This window comes from Mytilus galloprovincialis, chromosome 4 (genome assembly GCF_965363235.1).
Source record: "Mytilus galloprovincialis chromosome 4, xbMytGall1.hap1.1, whole genome shotgun sequence".
NCBI classification, from domain to species: Eukaryota; Metazoa; Mollusca; class Bivalvia; order Mytilida; family Mytilidae; genus Mytilus; species Mytilus galloprovincialis.
In genome coordinates, this window is record NC_134841.1 from 70,223,719 (window position 1) to 70,246,368 (window position 22,650).

At 31.5% G+C, this 22,650-nt stretch overlaps 1 protein-coding gene across 2 annotated transcripts; it reads left to right on the plus strand.

Annotated features, from left to right (window-relative positions):
- The first annotated feature begins 1,754 nt into the window (after positions 1-1,754).
- Positions 1,755-21,093, plus strand: LOC143072845 (acyl-coenzyme A thioesterase 9, mitochondrial-like). 2 transcript variants are annotated; one of them, XM_076247959.1, is made up of 14 exons: positions 1,755-1,799; positions 5,791-5,900; positions 7,767-7,812; positions 9,039-9,235; positions 9,758-9,841; positions 10,288-10,391; positions 11,272-11,345; positions 12,163-12,230; positions 13,151-13,262; positions 15,843-15,933; positions 17,650-17,735; positions 18,113-18,203; positions 18,949-19,102; positions 20,725-21,093. In XM_076247959.1, the coding sequence occupies exons 1-14, from the start codon at positions 1,768-1,770 to the stop codon at positions 20,766-20,768; spliced, it is 1,293 nt and encodes a 430-aa protein (XP_076104074.1). In that variant the 5' UTR covers positions 1,755-1,767; the 3' UTR covers positions 20,769-21,093. The 2 variants fall into 2 exon arrangements, with proteins under 2 accessions (XP_076104074.1, XP_076104073.1); XM_076247958.1 differs by lacking the exon at positions 7,767-7,812 and adding an exon at positions 7,411-7,456 and having other exon boundaries at positions 20,725-21,092.
- The last annotated feature ends 1,557 nt before the right edge of the window (positions 21,094-22,650 follow it).

Here is a 22,650-nt window from a genome sequence, read left to right on the forward strand (position 1 = left end):
GTGTATTGAATGATTGTAAGGTGTACATGTATTTCTTGATCGGTTTATTTGAACTTGACCTCATTTTCATGTTGAGGACTATTAACACAATATGAATGATTAGTAAGTAAGGCGAGACATTTCAGAGTGTGCACTCTACTATTGTTTAATATAAAGAAATATTTTTTTATTTATCAATATTCATAAATGTTTTATTTTTAACATTAAAAAAAAAAAAACAAAACAGGGAACAAATGATTCTTCAACAACTTGACATGTATATTAGGATCTTGACGTGGATCTTTAATTTCTGTATTTCATAATTTTTATGGCATTTTTTTTTTTTAAGAAAAACTTTTATTCTGTAAAATACTCTTGAAGCACATTATTTTTTTCCTGTCTGTAATACAGTCGGAAACCAGGTTGAAATAGAACAAAAGAATCGAAGCTCTTTGTTAGAGAAGGCGATAAATGTGTACTGTAATGTTTACTATAGTGACAAAAAATTTAAAAGTTAATAGAAACAAACAAAATTACGATTTTCTTCCCAATAACGAAAGTGTTTTATTTTAAACACCATTTGCATAAGTTTTCAATTTATCTAGTACATAGTTAAGCAGAACAATTAGATATCAGGCCGACGACATGGGTATCTATCAAGTTGGATGTAGAAAATGCATATCTTCCGATTTCTTTAAAAAAAAAATACCACGGACGGAAAACATATCAATCTATTAGTTCAGTAATTTTCGTGTCTGCCCTTCTATTATGTGACTCAAGAAAAAAATACCCCAAATGGGTAACAATAGTATCGAAAAGAGGAAATCGAGTGCACCTTTTTATGTTAAGGCACGTTTGAGTTGAATATTTTGTCTTGATATCGTACAAAGCAAGAATATTTCATACATCGTCTCGCTTCAGATTCTATCATTTTTATATATCAAAGCTACAGGTTGACTTTATAACTTAAAAAAATCACAGTACTAAAAGATGAAATATATGGGTCAAGTGAAATACCATTCTAATGAATCACAAAAACAGAGAAGGTGTGTTCGAACAGCTATTTTTTTTACTAAAAGTACTTGACGACAGTCTTTCAAGTTGGATGATGAAAATGCATATCTTCGAAAAATTATAATTTTTTGTGTGTGATAACTAGGGTTTATAGTCTTCAACCACTAAAAAAATCTAGTCTGCCCTTACACGAAATATTTAATTAGAATTTTTTTAAATGCTTATGAATTTTCGAAAATTCCACCTGACAACCGATCAGACAATAGTTTTAAGTTTAATCAATGCAGAAAAGATCATTAACTGATGCTCATTAACGAGTTGATACATTTGTCTTTTAAAATGCAACTGGCCGCATATAAGGATCGTACTGGTGCAATGTGGATAAATTTATCGGTTTCCAAGAGCAAAATTGGTAGCGCGTCATCCCTACAATGGCTTCCATTTCTACGATTGTGAAAATGAACTGGCGTAATGGGGAGATAATTTTGACGAAGTAGGATCCTGACTGTAATAAGAAGCCGTTCTGTATGGTATATATATCATTCATTTCTGTAATCAATAACCTAATTCTTTCAATTTTTCCAAGATTATTCTATGAACTTTTGCACCGAATTATTCTCTCATCTTTTCCCTGTTCCCTCACCCTTTTGATTCTCTTTTATAAATCCCAGCCATACCCTCGTGTATTGATTAGACCTAAATACAAACTAAATACGGAAACAAATCGGGTCCGCTGATACCGTTTTATGATTTATAATTTCCACAAACCGGAAAATGGCTTCTGTATCAAAATTGACAAGAAAAATGTAAAGTTCTATTTAAAATAAGACTCTTTGTTATTTTGACGATCTGTCCATTGGATTCTCGTTGATCAGTGATTTTGTATACCGTCTGACTGGAAACATGCAAATGTCGCACCAGGCAGCATAGACTCATTCTCCGTCTAGTAGAAGTATAACATTCTTGTAAAGAATTTATCCAGTCCTTATCAAGCTCTCCTTTTTTTCTGTGAAAAATTCGGTTTCTTATATAGGGAATCACTGAAGCATGACCGGAACGGGCCCCCTCTTAGGCAGTAAGTGGGCCCCCACTAATGTGAATATCTGGATCCACCACTGTATCTTCATTAGGAAATCCCTCTTTCAGCAGTTCGTAAAGAACAAGGTTTCAAGAAGTCTATATGTCTATATATACTTAGTTTGAAAATATAAGACATGAAAAATATAAATTTAGGCCCTGTGGGGTGTACGTTGGCTGCAGTTGTTGACCTTTGCGCTTGCTAGACGGGAAGGTCTTTTAAGAGTTCATTTCTCTTGGCATGACACTAAAGCATAGCATAATTTTCTGGATATGTATTCTATGTACATATCCACTGATATCAAAACACCTACATGTAATTAATCATTTCGAAAATAACAACCTATCATATGAATCCGGGGCCGTTCGCCCTGTACCTGTTTGCCTAGTTGTTCAGCAGCTACTGTTAGTCCTGATACCTTTTCACACAAGGTCTATTTGCCCTGATTTTGATTTTTTTCTTATTGTCTAGTTATGTTTAAATTTGATTAGAATATGTTAAAGTTTGTTGAAAAAAAGCACAATATTTGTATTGCCGCAACCATTTTATTAGTTTCCCCTTGATTTACATAGTTAAATACTGGAATACAATGTATTTATCTTTAATGATTAAACAAATTGAATATGTCCAGTGCACAATGTTTTGTCAATATTGTCAATATCGCAATGCCGTCTTTAAAGTGTTATAATTGTGTTTACATTGTATCCTCTCTTTATGTTCTGTACCTTTGTGTTTACATCGTTCACATCGTATATTAATGATGTTAACAATGTCATGTCAACATCGTGTTGATGTTGTATATCAACTCTATAACATGTATAACTTTCTGTTTACATTGTTGACATCATATACATTGTGATGTTGATTATATTGTTTTTTTTTACATTGTGTTTATGTTGTAGGTATAGAGTCTATACCTGTCTGTTAACATCGTTCACATTGTATATATCGTGATGTTGACAATATAGTTTTTACATCGTCACCATTGTATAGATGTTGTGAACCAAGGGTTAACCTTTGTGTTTACCAAGGGTTAACCTTTGTGTTTACATGGGTCACATCGTATACATCGTGGTGTTGATAATATTGTGTCAACATCGTGTTTATGTTGAATATAGAGAACATACCTTTCTGTTTACATCTTAACATTGTATACATCGGGATGTTGATAATATCATTTTTACATCGTCCACATCATATATATGTTGTGAACCAAGTCTTCACCTTTGTGTTTACATCCTTCACATCGTATACATCATGATGTTGACAGTATCTTGTCAACATCCTGTTTATATTGTATACAGAGTCCATACCTTTCTGTTTACATCGATCACATCCTATACATTGCAATGTTAACAATATTGTGTTAACATCGTGTTTATGTTGTATATCGACTCTATAACTTTCTGTTTTCATCATTAACATCGTTTACATTGTGATGTTGACAATATCGTCGACATCGTATAGATTATGTGAACCAAGTCTATACCTTTGTATTTACATCTTCAAACTTACATACACCTCCATTTTTTGTACTTACATGCGCAGCAGTTAGTAATCATCTAAAATCTGATAGATAACTATATTCTACTTTGTACTCCCTTTACAATGGTTCAGGTTTTAGGGGAACTTAACTATAATTTTTCATACTAGACAAAACTTAACTGTAAGCATATCTCACATGTATATGAAGCTTTACCCCAAAAATATGCATTTGTGACAGAAAGCTTGTTAACATAACCGATTTCCATGGTATAAGATCATATAATTGAACCTTGGTAAATTATTATGTCAGGGATTTTGTAACCACAAATTACTTAAAACTTTTACTATATTCATCCATAGATATGAAGATTTGGATTTTAGTATATCAAGCAAGTTATTTTTTCAATGTCTTTGGTAAAGGCATGCCAACTTGATAGAGGCAAATCATAACTCAGTGATATGTTTTCATACATTCTCATTGTCGATGACTTAAAATATTTCTTTTTCTATTTCAGAATGAGTCCTTGTCACTAATGTCAAAGACACTGATAATATAAAAAAGAAGATGTGGTATGATTGCCAATGAGACAACTATCCACAAAAGACCCGTACGGCCTTCAACAATGAGCAAAGCCCATATCGCATAGTCAGTTATAAAAACCCATTAGTGCTGAAAAAGCATGACAATTTTGAATTCTTCTACAATTACTAATACCCATAGAATACTCAACTCTATACACATAACGCTAATAAATAACCAAACTAAAGTTCAAATTGAATACTCACATGACAATGCCATGTGCTGATTTTAATTGCACATTATGATATATAATATCATGTCGACTAAATATAGTCAGTATTCCCCATTTCCATTCTCAATTTGAGTAATTTATAATTACTACTGAAATCAAAACATTAAACATAACATCAAATAAATTCACATAAGCAAAATAAAAAATTAGCTGTCAAAACACATCTAATTGAGTCGGCCTTGTCGTGCTGAATGGTTATATCCCATGAAGCGCGGGAATACAAATAACGGTCTATGGGCAGAAAACTCAAAGAAATTAATTTCAATTTAATTCAGTTCCTTCAAACGGTTGAAATTACATATATATTGTCATGATTGTCTGTCATACACCTTATCGCTATTTAGTCCATTCCGGGAAAAACAGTCATTTATACAACTTCCTGTTTTGGGTCACCGGCCGAAAAACGGAGGTCATCAGTAGTGAACTGAGGGAGAAAAAACTTTAGAAAGTGATCATCAAGAAACTTTGATATAGTATGATCCACTTTTTTCGAAATTAAAATGGAAGTAAAAAAATATTTTGTTTGAAGTATTTACGGTAGTTTAAACAGGTCTCATTAAAAAGTATCATGCATGGTGAATTGTTTAAACAGGGTCCCAGATAGCTTCAACTGGATGAAAAAGTTGTGTAATTTTAGAACTTATCCGGAATGATTGATTGATTGATTGTTGGTTGCTTAACGTCCAGTGGCAAATATTTCATGCGTATTCAGGACGCTACCCGGAATGGAATAAATAGCGATTAGGTGTATTGGTTAAACAAATCTTAAAAAATGAAAATTACTTCCCTTTGCTGTCAAGCAATAATTGTAAAGGGTACATGATATATTAATATATTTTTTTAAAATGGGTTCATCTAAACCCCTTAATCCCCCAAAGATTAAAAGAATAATAGATATAATTTGTACCATTGTCATGAAAGTCCAGTCAAACCCAAAATCAACTTCTGCCTAAGCAAATTCAGTCTCATACCAGGGTAGTCTGTATCACAGTAAACTCACACTTACTTGAGGTTCATTTCAACTTCTCAAAATTTCTTCTTCTGTACAAACAAACCTGTGTACTATGTGTACTACATGAAAGGACTCAATAATTCTTACAGCATTCAACAATAACACTAGTGTTACTTACTATTTACATACAACTTTTACAAAATGTAACATTATTTATTGAGATAGATAGCCAGATGTGATTCATGGTATTTAAAAAATGGTGAAATGATCAAATGCAATCTTAAAAACTTAAGTTAAATATTTGCAGATATCACTTCCATGGCTGTATTTTAAAAAAAAATTGACATGCTTTGCTTTGACATGTTGATTGTGTATCCCTTTGTGTTCTTTTTTTCAGACTCTTAAATTTCAGTTAAAAAGACTATTAAGTACTTAAAATGATTTAAATAATAGAATTTTGTATTTTATAGACCCTCAGATTTACTAAGATCATACCAATGTAGAAGAAAACTGTTATCCCAGTCATGGAGGACAAGAAACTACAGTCAGACAAACACATCAATACAAACCATACAAACAGGTACCTAAAATGGCAGTACAATATACATTTTCAATATTTAATTACTGTGGATTCATAATTATTCCTTGGATACCAATTTTCCTGGGTTTTGTTGACAAAGGTGAAACACAAATTCATATGTTTTAAGACTTGCAAATTTTCTAGAGGCTTTGAATGCAGAAACTAGCAAGGGGAAATTGAAATATCTAGTTTCTAAAAATTATAGCATGACATCCATAATATAATCTTTAAGACAATTTCAAATAGCACACATTTAAGATAATAGCATCACATTACCATGATGCTAAAATGTCTCTGGAGAGAACACTGCCCATGAAAATAAATGAATCCACAAAAATAAATGAATCCACGAAAATAATTGAATCCACAGTATAAGTTTTCCAAATGAAGAACTTACTTCTCAAATTTCCATTGATGATGAAAGTTAATCCATACATTGGTTCATGTCTGTCGAATTAATTTTCAGGACTAGTTTTAAAAGATTAAGCCGCTAGTTTTTACAAATTGTTTAAATTTTTCATTTTTGGACTTTTATAGCTGACTTATGATACCGTATAAGTTTTTGTCTTATCTTTGTCATTTGAATTCATTTGGATAGTTGTCTCATTACCAACCTTTTACTTTAATTATAAACTCATCTTTGAATATTGTTTTTATTGGTATAAATATTGATTTTGTTATCAGTAAATTAAAAGCTAACTAAATATTACTAGTATGTTATATACATATACATATTCATGGATCTACAATCTGTCGATACCTGTAACTTGGCATTGCATAAGGTCATGTTTTTCTCTTGCTGTTTATGACATCTTTACACTAAATCCATTGGATGTTGGATGTGTACGGATTGATAGTTTAGTCTTAGATGCATGATTTTTTATTAGTTGTTAGTGGCTTTGAGCTAGCTGTCAGATAACTGCAAGTACTCTCAGATCTGTTTTTGTGTCTTTTTGTGTCGGGATGTATAAGTACCCGGCCACGTTCACTTGTATGTTTGTCCATCTGATGAATTAAGCCTTTTTCAACTGATTTTTATAGTTCGTTCTTATGTTGTACGTTTTACCACTGTCCCAGGTTAGGGGGAGGGTTGGGATCCCGCTAACATGTTTAACCCCGCCACATTATTTCGGTATGTGCCTGTCTTAAGTCAGGAGCCTGTAATTCAGTGGTAGTCGTTTGTTTATGTGTTGCATATTTGTTTTTCATTCATTTTTTTATATAAATAAGGTCGTTAGTTTTCTCGTTTGAATTGTTTTACATTGTCTTATCAGGTCCTTTTATAGCTGACTATGCTGTATGGGCTTTGCTCATTGTTGAAGGCCGTACGGTGACCTATTGTTGTTAATGTCTGTGTCATTTTGGTCTCTTGTGGACAGTTGTCTCATTGGCAATCATACCACATCTTCTTTTTTATATTTGCATCTTTTATTCAATCTAATGGAAAACCAGAGTGCTTGTATTTTTGACAATATTCATTCTAAAAATTATTTTTGATTTATTAATATAGCAAGGCACAGACTGAAAGAATTAGTAGGAGCACAACTAAGTTGGGGGTAAGTTAAATACTAAGTTAAATACTAAGATTTATTAATATAGCAAGGAACAGACTGAAAGAATTAGTAGGAGCACAACTAAGTTGGGGGTAAGTTAAATACTAAGTTAAATACTAAGATTTATTAATATAGCAAGGCACAGACTGAAAGAATTAGTAGGAGCACAACTAAGTTGGGGGTAAGTTAAATACTAAGTTAAATACTAAGATTTATTAATATAGCAAGGAGCAGACTGAAAGAATTAGTAGGAGCACAACTAAGTTGGGGGTAAGTTAAATACTAAGTTAAATACTAAGATTTATTAATATAGCAAGGAACAGACTGAAAGAATTAGTAGGAGCACAACTAAGTTGGGGGTAAGTTAAATACTAACATTTATTTTTGTGGGTACCCGGTATATATTTTCGTTGATATTTGATTTCATGGTTTTTCTCAAGTCTGCATATAAGTCTTATGTTGTGCTATAATACCACTGTAACAGGTTAGGGATAGGTTGAACCCTCACAACCATAGATGAGGGTTTGGATGGGTCCTTCATTTCTGCATACTTTATTTTTTACAGTCATTGTTTTCTTTTCTTTATATATTTTGTCTATTATTTTATGTTCTTAATATTTCAGCACCCCATTTTTCTCTACTCTTAATTTGTTTTTTTCTGTAGTAATGATCTATAATTCTCTGTTCTCTGTTCTGTAAAACCCATCCAGACCCTTAATGAGGTCCTCATGACTAAATTTGAAGACAGTACAAATACTAAATATCCTGGCTTAGAAATAAGGTCCCCTTTTATGCCCCACTTACGATAGTAGAGGGGCATTATGTTTTCTGGTCTGTGCTCCAGTTTGTCCAATCGTCGGTCTGACCTACTTCAGGTTAAACTTTTTTGGTCAAGGAAGTTTTTGAAGAAGTTGAAGTCCAATCAACTTGAAACTTCGTACGTATGTTCACTATGATATGCTCTTTCCAATTTTAATGCCAAATTAGAGTTTTTTCCCTAATATCAGGGTCCAATGAACAAAGACAATGATAGTGCGGATGGGGCATCCTTGTACTATGGACACATTCTTGTTTCAATTAAGTCACAGACCCAAGATGTCTCATTTTCTAGTAAATTTAGATTTACCATGCACGGATTTTAATATTGCAGAATGAAAACTATCAAGGTTATTTTGTATTTATTTGGAAACCTTTGTGTACTGTGGATAATTATTCATGGGATATCAATTTCCGTGGGTAAAGGTGAACGACAAATTCAAATGTTCAACGAAATATAAATGTTATATCCATGTAGGCTTTTATGCAGACTTTGGCAAAACCACGAAATTAATATCCACCAACATGCATTGCTTATTGAATCCAAGAAAATTGATACCCACGAAAAATAAATGAATCCACAGTATGTTGCTTAAATTTCGATGTATATATAGAATGGCATAACATTTAAACTCCAACAATAATCTTATTGTGTCTCCTTTATCAAATTAATGAAAAGGTTCAATGAAATACTCTAACAGTGAGTGACTGAAAAATCTGTGTTGCACTATTTAACCTATGCACTACTGTTTCTAGTTTTATTTTGAAGGACACAAATACAAGATGCTGGTTCAGAGACAAATATTATTACACAACAGTCTGATTTACCAACACGTACAATATCTGACAGCTATACTGAAGCCATGATTCCTGTAGGAACGGATGAAATTCTTCGGGAAAAGTACATTAATTTTTATGGTGGAATGAGATTTGGAAGAATTTTAGAAGATCTGGATACTTTCGCAGGTAATTTTTTATTCAGCTGTTCTGAAGGGTCAAGTGAGCTATTCTCTTCATTTGATGGTTGCCTTATATATATGAGTAATTGTTTTTAAATGACAGTATTAAGCATTATTTCTCCATTTTTGAAAACTATAGAAAATGAAGAGAAACTTTTAAAAGCAAAATGATTAGCAAGACAAGATCAACTAATAGTAAATTACTGTTGAAATCGACAGTTGACTCTATTAGGCAAGTTATTGCCTTTCAATGACAGGTTTTACCAATTTTTGTGTTATACCCGGTTATTTTGTAATTATATTTATAATACATATGAATAAACTTTAAAGATCAAGATTGATTCAACAGACAAAATCTACAACTAACTCATATTATCTTGTAAACTAAAATGGACACAGAAATTTAAATAGCAAAAATTATTAACAGGACAAGATCTACAAATAGTTCAACATTGCCTAAATTAGTCTACTCTAAACATGAGTTATAACCCATAAATGATATTTTACAAATTATTTTTGTATGTTTCAGTTTTAATATCCTACACACACAGTACACAGGGAACAGAGAAGAAATCACCTATATCAATAGTCACAGCTTTGGTGGATAGAATAGGTTAGAAAATGTTTGCCATCTCTAGAAACAATTTGTTGAATGATTTAATAACTATCCTTTTTTGCTGTAATGAACCTAATTTACACCTTACTCTAAATGTAATCAACAACAGGGATTTTCATGTGACTATTATAACCTGAGTTGAAAATGTGAAAATGAAATGGCAAGTTGAATTCAAATAGATGTGCAACAGATTAGTTGAGAAAATGCTTTATTTGATATCCCCATTTTTGGTTGATTAGCTGGTACCAAATGTACAATAAAAAATTCATGTTTGCTATATGTACTTAAAGAAAAGGAAATAAAGGATTGTTGCTTCTTATGCCCCTTCTGACAAATCCAATTTTCACTTCTTTAATGATAAAGGGAAAGTTTTATTGATACATGATGAAAAATACTTTCTGACTTTCGATGATTCTAGTCAGGTGCATCTTTATTCATTTCAGAGCTAGGAGAAAAACCATTTTCTCCATTTAAAGATATCAAAATGAAAGGCAGTGTTACCTGGGCAGGAAAGACATCTATGGAAATAACAATGAATCTAGAACAGGTATGATATTTAATTGTGTTAAATGCTAAATCTAAGAGCCAAAAAATTAAGTTTAGAAAGAAAAGTTTTGTTTGTACATATATTTTACATTGTCAAAGTTGTCAATACTTATATATTATTTAGTCATTGTATTGATGTGCTATTCAATTTTAATACCTCTGATCCAAAGAAGGGTGTACTGATTTACCCCTGCCAGTCCATTCATCCCTTGAAACTTTGTTAGCATGCTTTTCTTATTTATATGTTTTGATATTCAGCACCTATCAACCTTTTTGTTACCTGAATACTTATATATTCTTAGAAATAATGGCCATGTATGAAATTTCTGTTATATTTTTCTCTTGAACTGCAAATCAGTGACTCGTCTCATTTCACCAAAAAATCTTATGAGAAAAAATACTCACAAGTCCTAAATTTTTCAGTATAGATTATTATCAATTTTCATCATTAGATATATCAACAATGAAATGTAAATTTTCATTGATTTTTATGTATTAAGGTGGTACCTAACACTACAGGGAGATAACTCTGTAAAATCAGCTAAACGTTTTAATTACATTGTGTTGTTAAGGGAATATTAAGCTTCTCAATGATCAAAATTGGTCTTTGTCAAATTGCTATATAACCAGTGTAATTTTTCTGACAAAACGGTTGGTTCAGAAAATTAAAAATTTTTATATGTTTATTAAAGTCTCAAAGTAAATACTTTGACAAAATTTTATGAAAATTAAACGAGCCAAATTAATTTTATTATAAGTGTTGGGTACCACCTTAAGTATACAAACAATGAATTAAATAAACCTTCAAACCACAAAAATTGTAATCCACTAATGAAGACTCTTTAACTGTATGTAACATAGAACTTAATAAAATGTTGCAGGAAGATGCATCAGAATGGAAGAAAGTTTTGACAGCCAGATTTGTAATGGTAGCTCGAAATCCATTGACTAAAAAGTAAGTAGAATTGTTATAGTTTATTGATTGTGGTTTTCTTGAATTTTTGATAATGAAAAGGTGAAAGTTTTGTTAGAATGGTTTGGTAATTTCATGATGGCTGTCTATTAAAAATAAAGTATGGTATAGGGAACTTTGTTTGAAAATTATGTCAGAGCTGTCTGTATCGGGTCACCTGGTATCATTAGTTACACAATGTGAAATTTTTCTAATACAGGAATTGACACTGTGTAAGGAAGTTATCCTGGTTTGTTATCACACCACTTATTTATTGTTTTTTCCATGATAAATTCTGTATTAGGACAATTGCACACTGTGGAATGAATTTATCCTAAATGTTTATCCATATTAGGATGGTGAAATGATTGCAAGTTTGAATCCAAATATATCCAACATATCTCACTTTTGTTTTTGTCAGTAATAAATAAAGGGATTCAACTTAAAAAAAATAATTTATTATTAAGTTTTTGGTATAAGGGAGATAATTCATATTGAAAATAGCACTGAAGTATTAAGACAATATCAGGCTATCAAATTATGGGAAATTACTCAAAATCAGAATAAAACATTTTCCATACCTATAGGGAAAGATGAGATAATCATCAGTGACTTATGTATACTCTATTCAGCCTATACTGGTTTAGTTATACATTTAGAATAGTTATTGTACTTCTTTTGCTAACTGTACAAGGTTTATTTCTTAAAATGAATAATTTTGAAAGATGGACATTGTTTTTAGCCTTTTCAGTTATGGTGTATTTTCCATACTGTGAATACCTCTGCACAACATATTGTAATGTTATTTGTAACATTTCAGGTCAGCTTTTATAAATGCATTGCAGCTAACAAGTCAAGAGGAAGAAAAAATATTTGAACTTGGCGAAGGTACTTTGATTTTCACATTTTTAAAGCACTTTGTATACTGTATATTCTTTCACACACTTAAGACCTTCTTGATGATTTATGCCTTTAGACTCTCAGAATCAAATTACAAAAAGAGTCCCAGCCAGTTTTACATACCTGAAAAAAAGGAACAAAGGAACAAACTGATTCCCTCTCTGCAATCCAATTCAAGACCAACTGCATTGTTCCTGTTTTCTAATTTGTTCATTGACACATTTCATAAAACAGGATTGATTAGTGATTGTTTGTAAATTAGATTGGACATTAGGTTGGATTATTTATGTCTTAAGATCATGTATGTCACAAAGACTCACTCACAATACTTAACTGCCAATTTAAAATAAGTTAAACATCTTATTTAGTATTACCTTATTTTGGTCAGTTACTAGTAACATGAATTGTACTATATTTTACTTCATTAAGATTAACGGTTTTATATTTTCTCAAAAAATGAATTCTGCATTTCAAACAATTAGATCATCTGATCACATTATAACATATATTATGTAAACATAATTCAAATGAGTGCCTTGCAATTTGTTAAATGTGTAAAATGGGTATAGTTTATGTTCATAAATTCTAGTAATGCCTAAGAAAACTATATAATTGAGTATGATGGTCCTTGGTAATAAAGCTAAATATTTTACTTAAACCTACAAATAAAAGAAATTACAAATAGCATTATATGTGCATATTATAGAGAATGACAGGAAGGAATGTAAGAAATAACCAGGAGACCTATACTATTTCTCTTGTTTAGTTTACAGAGGGGAAAAAGATAGCTTTAAAAACAGTAACTTCTTTGAGATATAATAAAATACATTTGTATATTTTAATGAAATAATTAGTTTAATTTAAAAAAAATGTTGTTATGTCTTAATAAGTTTGTGCATTTATTGTAGTAAACAAAGGAAAGAGACAAGAGGAGGCAAAGAGAAATTTATTGAAAACACCACCTCATGAAAATGAAATACAGATTGTTCATGAACATTTTCTTAAAACACTAGATCCAAGGTAAATACATAATTTCATATATAATTTTGTACTTTGAATATCACTGAAGATGAAGTCCATTTTGTTTTACAATGTGAATGCTATAGAGACTTAAGGAGACAGTTTATTAAACCTTATTATTATAGACGTCCATCGTCGTTTAAATTAGTGCAACTTCTCAGCACTGAAAATGTAAAAGATTTGCGTAATTTGTGTAAATTCTTGTTTAATGCACTTAATCATAGGACCGAACTGTTATTGGTCAATACTTGATATTTATTTGCTTCTCTGATGTATTATGTCATGTTGTGGTGTAGAAATGTATTTGTATTTATTGCACTGATAAGCATGATGTGCTTAAAGTAATAAAGAATTGAATATATAATTTTGATCCAGTGAACATTTACTTAATATCTAATCTTGAATAATTAAGCTTTTGAAACTTAATGGCAACTGAATTTTTTAGTGGCAAATTATTTTAAGTAGCATGACTCTTCAAAATTTGATACTTTCAAAACATCAGAATGATCATGAGATCTATACCAAATGCCTATTCAACTCCAAACTATCAGATGACCTCTTATAGAAGTTATTGCCCTTAAATGACTAGTTTTACTAATGTTTTTGTTGTTACCTAATATCTTGAAAATTATAATAGACAGACAGTAACTTTAAATTAAAAAGTTCAGTTGACATTTTTATACGCCCGTCTTTTAGACGGGACGTATTATGGTATACCGTTGTCCGTCCTTCCGTCCGTCCGTCCGTTGTCCACACTTCGGACAATAACTCAAAAACACTTTCACCAATTACCATGAAACTTAAGTGAATTGTTTATATCTATTGACGTAAGCTCCCTTTCGTTTTTTTTTAATTTCAGATTTTAAGTTTTGGATTTATGGGGCTTTATTCATAAAAAAGGGGGGATTTTCAACACTTCAGTAAAAAACTCAAAAAGGCTTTCACCAATGTCCATGAAACTTTGGTGAATTGTTTGTATCTATTGATGTAAGCTCCCTTTCAATTTTTATAAATTTCAGATTTTAAGTTTTCGATTTATGGGGCTTTATTCATAAAAAAGGGGGATTTTTAACACTTTGGACAATAACTCAAAAAGGCTTTCACCAATGTCCATGAAACTTTGGTGAATTGTTTATATCTATTGATGTAACAAATAATACTTAATAAAATCTGATGAAACATAAAATTTGTAAAATCTTTAGTTCAATTTAAAACATTAAATTTCTTGTAAAAAATAGGTTCCATGAATGTCATACGTTTGTACTATTATTGAATGGTTGCAAGGATGAAAGCACATTAGCAGTCCCTGAAATACTAACTGTTCCCTGAGGCATATATCATTTTATGATAACATTTTTACTATCTAAGCTATGGATAAAAATCAAATACTGTTTTTGCATATAGGATGTTTTACTCTTGTTAAAATTGGTTGCAATTGAAATCACAAATGATACCTTAGCATTGCAGCTTTTTTATAGAGTTCGGTTTCGGTGGAAGGGTTGAACGCAATAAAAAATGTTATAAAACATAACTAGTCTACAATAGCACATAATAAGTGAACAAGTGACAACATGAAAATCCTAACATGTGACTAAATATTCCTTAAATGTTAAAGGGTGTCATTTTACTGTGTTCAACAGAATCTAACTATGAGCAATATACCCCAAGAAAATTACCTTCTTTCAAACTACTATAAAATTTGGAAATCAGCCATAGAATTACTAAAACCCATAATCATATATCACTTTCCTTATATTGCATTGAAGACTTCTATGTTATATGCCAATGTTAATGATATTTGTGTTTTATGCTAAATATTGAAAAGCTGAACTAGGTTTAATCATCAGTGTCTTCTTCACTGTAATCACTGTCCTCATCATCAGAAAAATCCTCATTTTCATTCTCAGAAGAGGCCTCCTCATCATCAATGAAATCTTTATCTTCATCATCAATGAAATCCTTACTTTCATCACCTACTTCCTCATTTAGATCATAACTTTCAGTAGAGTCACTTTCACCATCTTCACTTTCCCTGTTATCTTCTTGCTGCTCCTCATTGTCATTGTAGTCTTTTTTGCCATTTTTATACGCCCGTCGTCAATGAAATCATTACTTTCATCACCTACTTCCTCATTTAGATCATAACTTTCAGTAGAGTCACTTTCACCATCTTCACTTTCCCTGTTATCTTCTTGCTGCTCCTCATTGTCATTGTAGTCTTACGTGCAGCTTTTTTGCCATTTTTATACGCCCGTCGTCTTTCAAACAACGGGCGTATCATGCGCTAAAGCGCAGCCCTTTATTGGCTTTATCTTGAAAACTATATTAGATAATTCAAAATTTTAAAAACTGAAAATAATCAGCAGGATAAGATCTACAACATGATCTATAGAAACATCATCATAAATGAAATTGTCAATGCAGAATATCAGATTACATAAAAGTTACTTTGATGACACGAAGAAGAGTTTGACAGCAGAAAGGGGAATAATTCATAATAGTACAGATTTTTTAAATCCGTATGATTTTTTAAAATGAAGTTTGTTTATTTAACAGTACCTATATTTTTATTTATTACAGTTCCAGTACATTTAAGATCAGAGTGAAACCAGACAACAGTGTTTGGATGGATCAAACAAAGTTGAAAAACCTGATAATTTGTTTCCCAGAGGTATGGTCAAAATAGAATTTATTTAGAAATCTTAAAAATATGTAGCTCTTATGCTCAAAAAGTTCTTGTCTATGAATTGTCAGTAGATGATTTTACATATAAGTTGTGTTTATTGAGGATTTGAACCTTTGGAGGTCTTGTGTGTTAGCTGATAGAAATTTCTGTGTCAGGTCAAACCTAAATCTTTATAATTGGCATTTTCTGCTTTAAGAAGTATAATCAATGAATTTTCAGCTTCTAGTCAAAATTATTTCTCTTTAGTGACTGACTGATGTTTTATGAATTACCATATAAAAAAATCTAGTCCAGTCTGCAGAATAAAGATAGCCAGTGTTCTAGGATTTTTTTGGCACCTTGACTTACCACGGGTAAGATCAATAAAAAAATTACTTACCCACATCTAAAAGTTAAATCCGCCAACCAATGCGGACGGCGCAAAAAACGATTTCTTACAAAATTTGACAAATATGTTATAGTTATTACTATGTCATTTATTAAGAGCTATAATAAATGCAACTGTAAGTTTATTTTCCTCCGATGACAAGAAAAAAAATCGTTTATGTCCCGATTTAAGCACCAGTTATCAATCCGGATTTTCCGATTTTACCGACACCGTGACCGACTTTTAGAATGATAGGAGAAGAATGTGGTCTCTTTTGCGCTTGATTACACCTAGTAAACGAGTGCTTGAATAAAAGCGCCGATAGACATCGACAAAATCTTCGATCTTTTATCAAAGTTTTTTCTCGTGATTTAATAAAAATAAAAAGCAGATATGGGAAAATTGAAGAGGACCGGGAAATTTCAAGAGTTTTTCGGCTTCCCCGAACTTGAAAATTGACTTACCACCGAGTGACAAAGGCTAAAAAATGACTTACCCGTTGTCCTAATCCACTTACCCCGGGTAACGGGTAATGGGAATCCTAGAACACTGAGATAGCAATGAATATTTCTGTAATATGTAAAACTACAGAAACAGTCAAGTTAACAATTTAATTAAAAGATCATTTAATAGTCTAACTTACATTATTCCCTCTTTATCATAGTATATTTCATATATATAATATCATATGGCTTTTTCAATATCGCATCCGTATCAACCCGAGACACCAATATAATCCCAAGAGCTCTGCAACAGTGACTGCAATCGATGATGTGACGTCATACAGATTAAAGGTGTGATAAAGCTTTTGCAACCGTGCTGATATCGATATCATCACGGGTGGCTGATACAGCACGCTTGCCATTGATTGTATTACACATACAATTTATCTGTATTTACTACTACATATATAATAAATAGAAATATCATATGGCTTTTTCAATGTCACATTCATTTCAACCAAGATGCCGACATCATTTTAACACCTCTGCTCCAGGGATAATATTGGTTGAGGGTTGATACAGTGTGTTATTTGAAAAAGCCATATCATATATACTTTATTATATTCCTAAATTAGATGTTTTTATGTGACATGACGTTATACAGATTAGAGGTTTAATAATGCCTTTGACACAGTGACTGCTATAGATGGTGTGACATCATACAGATTAAAGGTGTTGTTAAACCTTTGCAACAGTGACTTATATCGATATCATCATGGATGGTTGATAGAGCACAATTGCTGTGGACTGTATTACACATACAATTTATCAATTTTCACCATATGTTTACTACTATGAAATATATAATAATTATATATATCATTATTTCAGCAAAGAAATTTATATAATAAAATTTTTGGTGGATTTTTAATGAGGAAAGCTTTTGAATTAGCATGGACCAGTGCAGCTCTTTACAGGTAAGTGGAGATAAATACATAAATTACGGTACCTTTTTCTTAAAAATATTACGCCAAATTATTTTTTTTATCAAGATTTCATGGTTCATTGAACTTGGAAATGGAATACATTTTATTGCAATTAGGGCATCTTGTCTATCCTGTGGACACACATAATTGATTTTTGTACATTTAGAAATTAATTTCTAGAAAGATGTGATTTATGTATTCAAAAATGTTTAGATTCTGAATAAATTAGATGTGACATATAAAGTGAATGCCTTTCCATAATGGAAGACCATAAATGGACCACTTGTTATGCTTGTTAAATAGGCTGCTGTCTGGTTAACAGCTTTTTTTTTCATATTAAAACACAAGTTTTTTCTCATTTATTGCAGTAAATCGAGACAAGTGGCAATAACAACAGTAGATGACATTGTATTTAGGAAACCAGTAGAAATAGGATCTCTTTTATTCTTATCATCTGAAGTAAGTTTTAAATATACATTATCGGTAATGCCTGCTAAAGATTGATTAAATGGATTTTGACAAACATTTTTTTTAGACTGATGGAGTTAGCTCATTCCAATCATTTGTTTTCATATTTTGAAAAGGCATGGAGTTATGGAACTTTATTCTTTGAAAAAGCGATGGGCGTATCATACACTCATGATACAGCTCTTTATTATATCTATAAGTTATATGAACTTTATTGTGATAGCCCATGGACAAAAGTAATGATTCATTTTTGAAGGTAATGGAATGAAAAAGCACAAAATTCTTATTTTTCAATAATACGCTCAATATAATATACCTTTCTCTCTTTGTTAATTTGATTATGGATCGTCACAAACTTTATACACAATGTTTGCTTCAATTATGATCTTGTATTAGAAAAGCAACTTTATGATTTTGAGTATTCCACAATCGTAGGATATTCTCAGAAATGATCTTGTATTAGAAAAGCAACTTTATGATTTTGAGTATTCCACAATCGTAGGATATTCTCAGAAATATTGATCATAAATAAAATTTAATGGTGAATTTTGCTTTTTGAGATTTATGAAATCTTTTACACAATGTTTTGTCTACTAAGGAAAGAGCCCTTTTGATTTTGATGATATTAAGAATTGTTGTTGTGCTTTGTGAACTGTAAATTGTTTCTTTAGTATTTGATAATGATTTTTTCAGACATGTTCAAAATATGACATACATTTTTAATTGCACTCCACAGGTTGTATATACAAATGGTTCTAAGTTACAGTTAAAAGTTCATGCAGAGGTTGTCAACCCTACAGATTACACTAGAGCTACTACTAACGATTTCCACTTTACATTTGATACTAAGCAAGAGGATCTTCCAAGTGTCATACCTAAAACTTATGCAGGTAAAAAATTGGTAACATATCTGAAGTATGTCATTATTTTGCATCTGTATAAAAATAAGAAGATATTGTATAATTGCCAATGATAAAACTCTCCACCAGAGACCAAATGACGTAGAAGTTAGCAACTACAAGTGTTTGTATAAAAAGATATAGGAAGATGTGGTTTAAATGCCAACTCTCCATCCAAGTCACAATTTATAAAAGTAAACCATTATAGTCTTCAGCATGGAGCCTAGGCTCACACCGAACAGCTATCTGTAAAGGGCCCAAAAAATTACTAGTGTAAAACCATTCCAACGGGAAAACCAAAGGTCTAATCTAAAAAAAAATATACATAAACAGACGACAACCACTGAACATCAGATTCCTGACTAAGGACAGGGACAAACAATTGCAGGCGGATCAAACGTTTTAATGGTACCAAACCTTCTCACTTTTCTGAAACAATAGTATAACATCACAACATAGAAAGACACACTATAAAATATCAATTGGAATGGCTTAACTCTATCAAAAAACATAGTAACACAAATTAACACACAATGAACGAATGAATTTTATCTGTGATACAATGTAAATACATAGTTAATAAAAATAAGGGATAAATAATTAAAGTAAAAGTATAAAACGCTGTGAAATGTTGAACAATTGTAGAAAAACATAAACTATGAAAACAATTACATCATATTATACACAGGTAAATGAAAATAATTTTGTTGGCTGAACACAATAAAAAAAAACGTAGTGACACAAATTAACACACATTGAATGAATAAATTTGATCTGTGATACAATTTAAATACATTTCTCTAATTCTATGGAAATATATACCTTTCCGAACCAATTGTATAAAAAAATTTAATCAACATGTGGTTGCCGGTGATCTCAGAAGATGATTGGCTGAGTCAAAGGGTCATAACCTTTCTCAGCTCCCTGAATTGATCAAATTGTTCTAACAGTTGTTAATGAAATTGACAACTTCGTGGAAAGTGGAAGGCACTCAAAGGGGATTTTGGTTTAGAAAAGAAGAAAAAATATCTTTTAATCATTAGAGAAACAGATTATTACATAGTAACGCATGGATTATTGGATTTATCCAATCTCGATAGATAAATTATCAATTTTAAAATTCTCGCCGAGGCTTGGACTTTAAAATTGATAATTTAGCTATCTCGATTGGATAAATCCGATAATCCACTTGTATCAATGTAATAATCTATATATATATAGTTGATAAAAATAAGGGATGATTAATCAAAAGTAAAAGTATAGAAACGCTGTGAAATGTTAAACAGTTTTAGAAAAACATCAACTATGAAAAAGAATACGTCATATTATACACAGATAAATGAAAATAATTTTGTTGTTATGTATACTTCTTCTGTCTTATATAACAGCCTTAAACAATGAGCAAAACCCCTACTGCATAGGAATCTGTAAAAGGCTATTTATGGCAAATGTTTTTGTTGTCAGTCAAGTCACTAATAATAGTTTTTTCCAAAGTGCAGAACCTTATAAAATCTCTTTTGAACAGTTTCTCTTTAATATTCTCTCATATTACATCAATACATTTTATTTTTATAATTCATCTACATCATTTAATGCTTTGAATATCTTTTCAGAGTTCATGCTTTTTCTGGATGGAAAAAGGCATTATGAAAGCTAAAAGACATCTAAATATAGAACAGCAAGCCTTTTGTACCTGTTATAGTCCTTGTTACTAGGCTGTGCCTTATGGTTGACCTGTGAATAGGTTGTAGCAGTATAGACATTCAATAATCTGGAGCTGGAATTCCTCTAAATATAGAAAAGCAAGCCTTGTTTATGTTTGATAGTCCTTGCCTTGTGAATGACTTGTGCATAGGTTGTAGCAATATAGACATCAATAATCTGTGATATAGTGCTTTTTTCCCCTTGTGAAACCCTGTGAAGGAGACATTTGTTAAATAATCTTTTGGTTTGGTTTGGTTGAACAGAAATTTATTTTATTTCCTATTCCTATTTCCAAATCAAACCAAACTTGGCCACAATCATCATTGGGGTATCTAGTTTAAAAAATGTGTGGCGTGACCCGGTCAACCAACCAAGATGGCCGCCACGGCTAAAAATAGAACATAGGGGTAAAATGCAGTTTTTGGCTTATAACTCAAAAACCAAAGCATTTAGAGCAAATCTGACATGGGGTAAAAATGTTTATCAGGTCAAGATCTATCTGCCCTGAAATTTTCAGATGAATCGGTCAATCGGTTGTTGGGTTGCTGCCCCTGAATTGGTAATTTTGAGGAAATTTTGCTGTTTTTGGTTATTATCTTGAATATTATTATAGATAGAGATAAACTGTAAACAGCAATAATGTTCAGCAAAGTAAGATCTACAAATAAGTCAACATGACCAAAATGGTCAGTTGACCCGTTTAAGAGTTATTGCCCTTTATAGTCAATTTTTAACCATTTTTCGTTAATTAAAGTAATCTTTTACAAAAATCTTCTCCTCTGAAACTACTGGGCCAAATTAATCCAAACTTGGCCACAATCATCTTTGGGGTATCTAGTTTAAAAAATGTGTGGCGTGACCTGGTCAACCAACCAAGATGGCCGCCACGGCTAAAAATAGAACAAAGGGGTAAAATGCCGTTTTTGGCTTATAACTCAAAAACCAAAGCATTTTGAGGAAATCTGACGGTATAAAAATGTTTATCAGGTCAAGATCTATCTGCCCTGAAATTTTCAGATGAATCAGTCAATCGGTTGTTGGGTTGCTGCCCCTGAATTGGTAATTTTGAGGAAATTTTGCTGTTTTTGGTTATTATCTTGAATATTATTATAGATAGAGATAAACTGTAAACAGCAATAATGTTCAGCAAAGTAAGATCTACAAATAAGTCAACATGACCAAAATGGTCAGTTGACCCGTTTAGGAGTTATTGCCCTTTATAGTCAATTTTAACCATTTTTCATAAATTAAATTAATCTTTTACAAAAATCTTCTCCTCTGAAACTACATGGCCAAATTAATCCAAACTTGGCCACAATCATCTTTGGGGTATCTAGTTTAAAAAATGTGTGGCGTGACCTGGTCAACCAACCAAGATGGCCGCCACGGCTAAAAATAGAACAAAGGGGTAAAATGCCGTTTTTGGCTTATAACTCAAAAACCAAAGCATTTTGAGGAAATCTGACGGTATAAAAATGTTTATCAGGTCAAGATCTATCTGCCCTGAAATTTTCAGATGAATCAGTCAATCGGTTGTTGGGTTGCTGCCCCTGAATTGGTAATTTTGAGGAAATTTTGCTGTTTTTGGTTATTATCTTGAATATTATTATAGATAGAGATAAACTGTAAACAGCAATAATGTTCAGCAAAGTAAGATCTACAAATAAGTCAACATGACCAAAATGGTCAGTTGACCCGTTTAGGAGTTATTGCCCTTTATAGTCAATTTTAACCATTTTTCATAAATTAAATTAATCTTTTACAAAAATCTTCTCCTCTGAAACTACATGGCCAAATTAATCCAAACTTGGCCACAATCATCTTTGGGGTATCTA

Coding starts and splice junctions, on each gene's coding strand:
- LOC143072845 (XM_076247959.1), top strand. CDS start 1,768: ATGGCTTCTGTATCAAAATTGACAAGAAAAAT. Junction 1,800..5,790: donor TCAAAATTGACAAGAAAAAT/GTAAAGTTCTAT, acceptor TGTATTTTATAG/ACCCTCAGATTTACTAAGAT. Junction 9,236..9,757: donor AGATCTGGATACTTTCGCAG/GTAATTTTTTAT, acceptor TGTATGTTTCAG/TTTTAATATCCTACACACAC.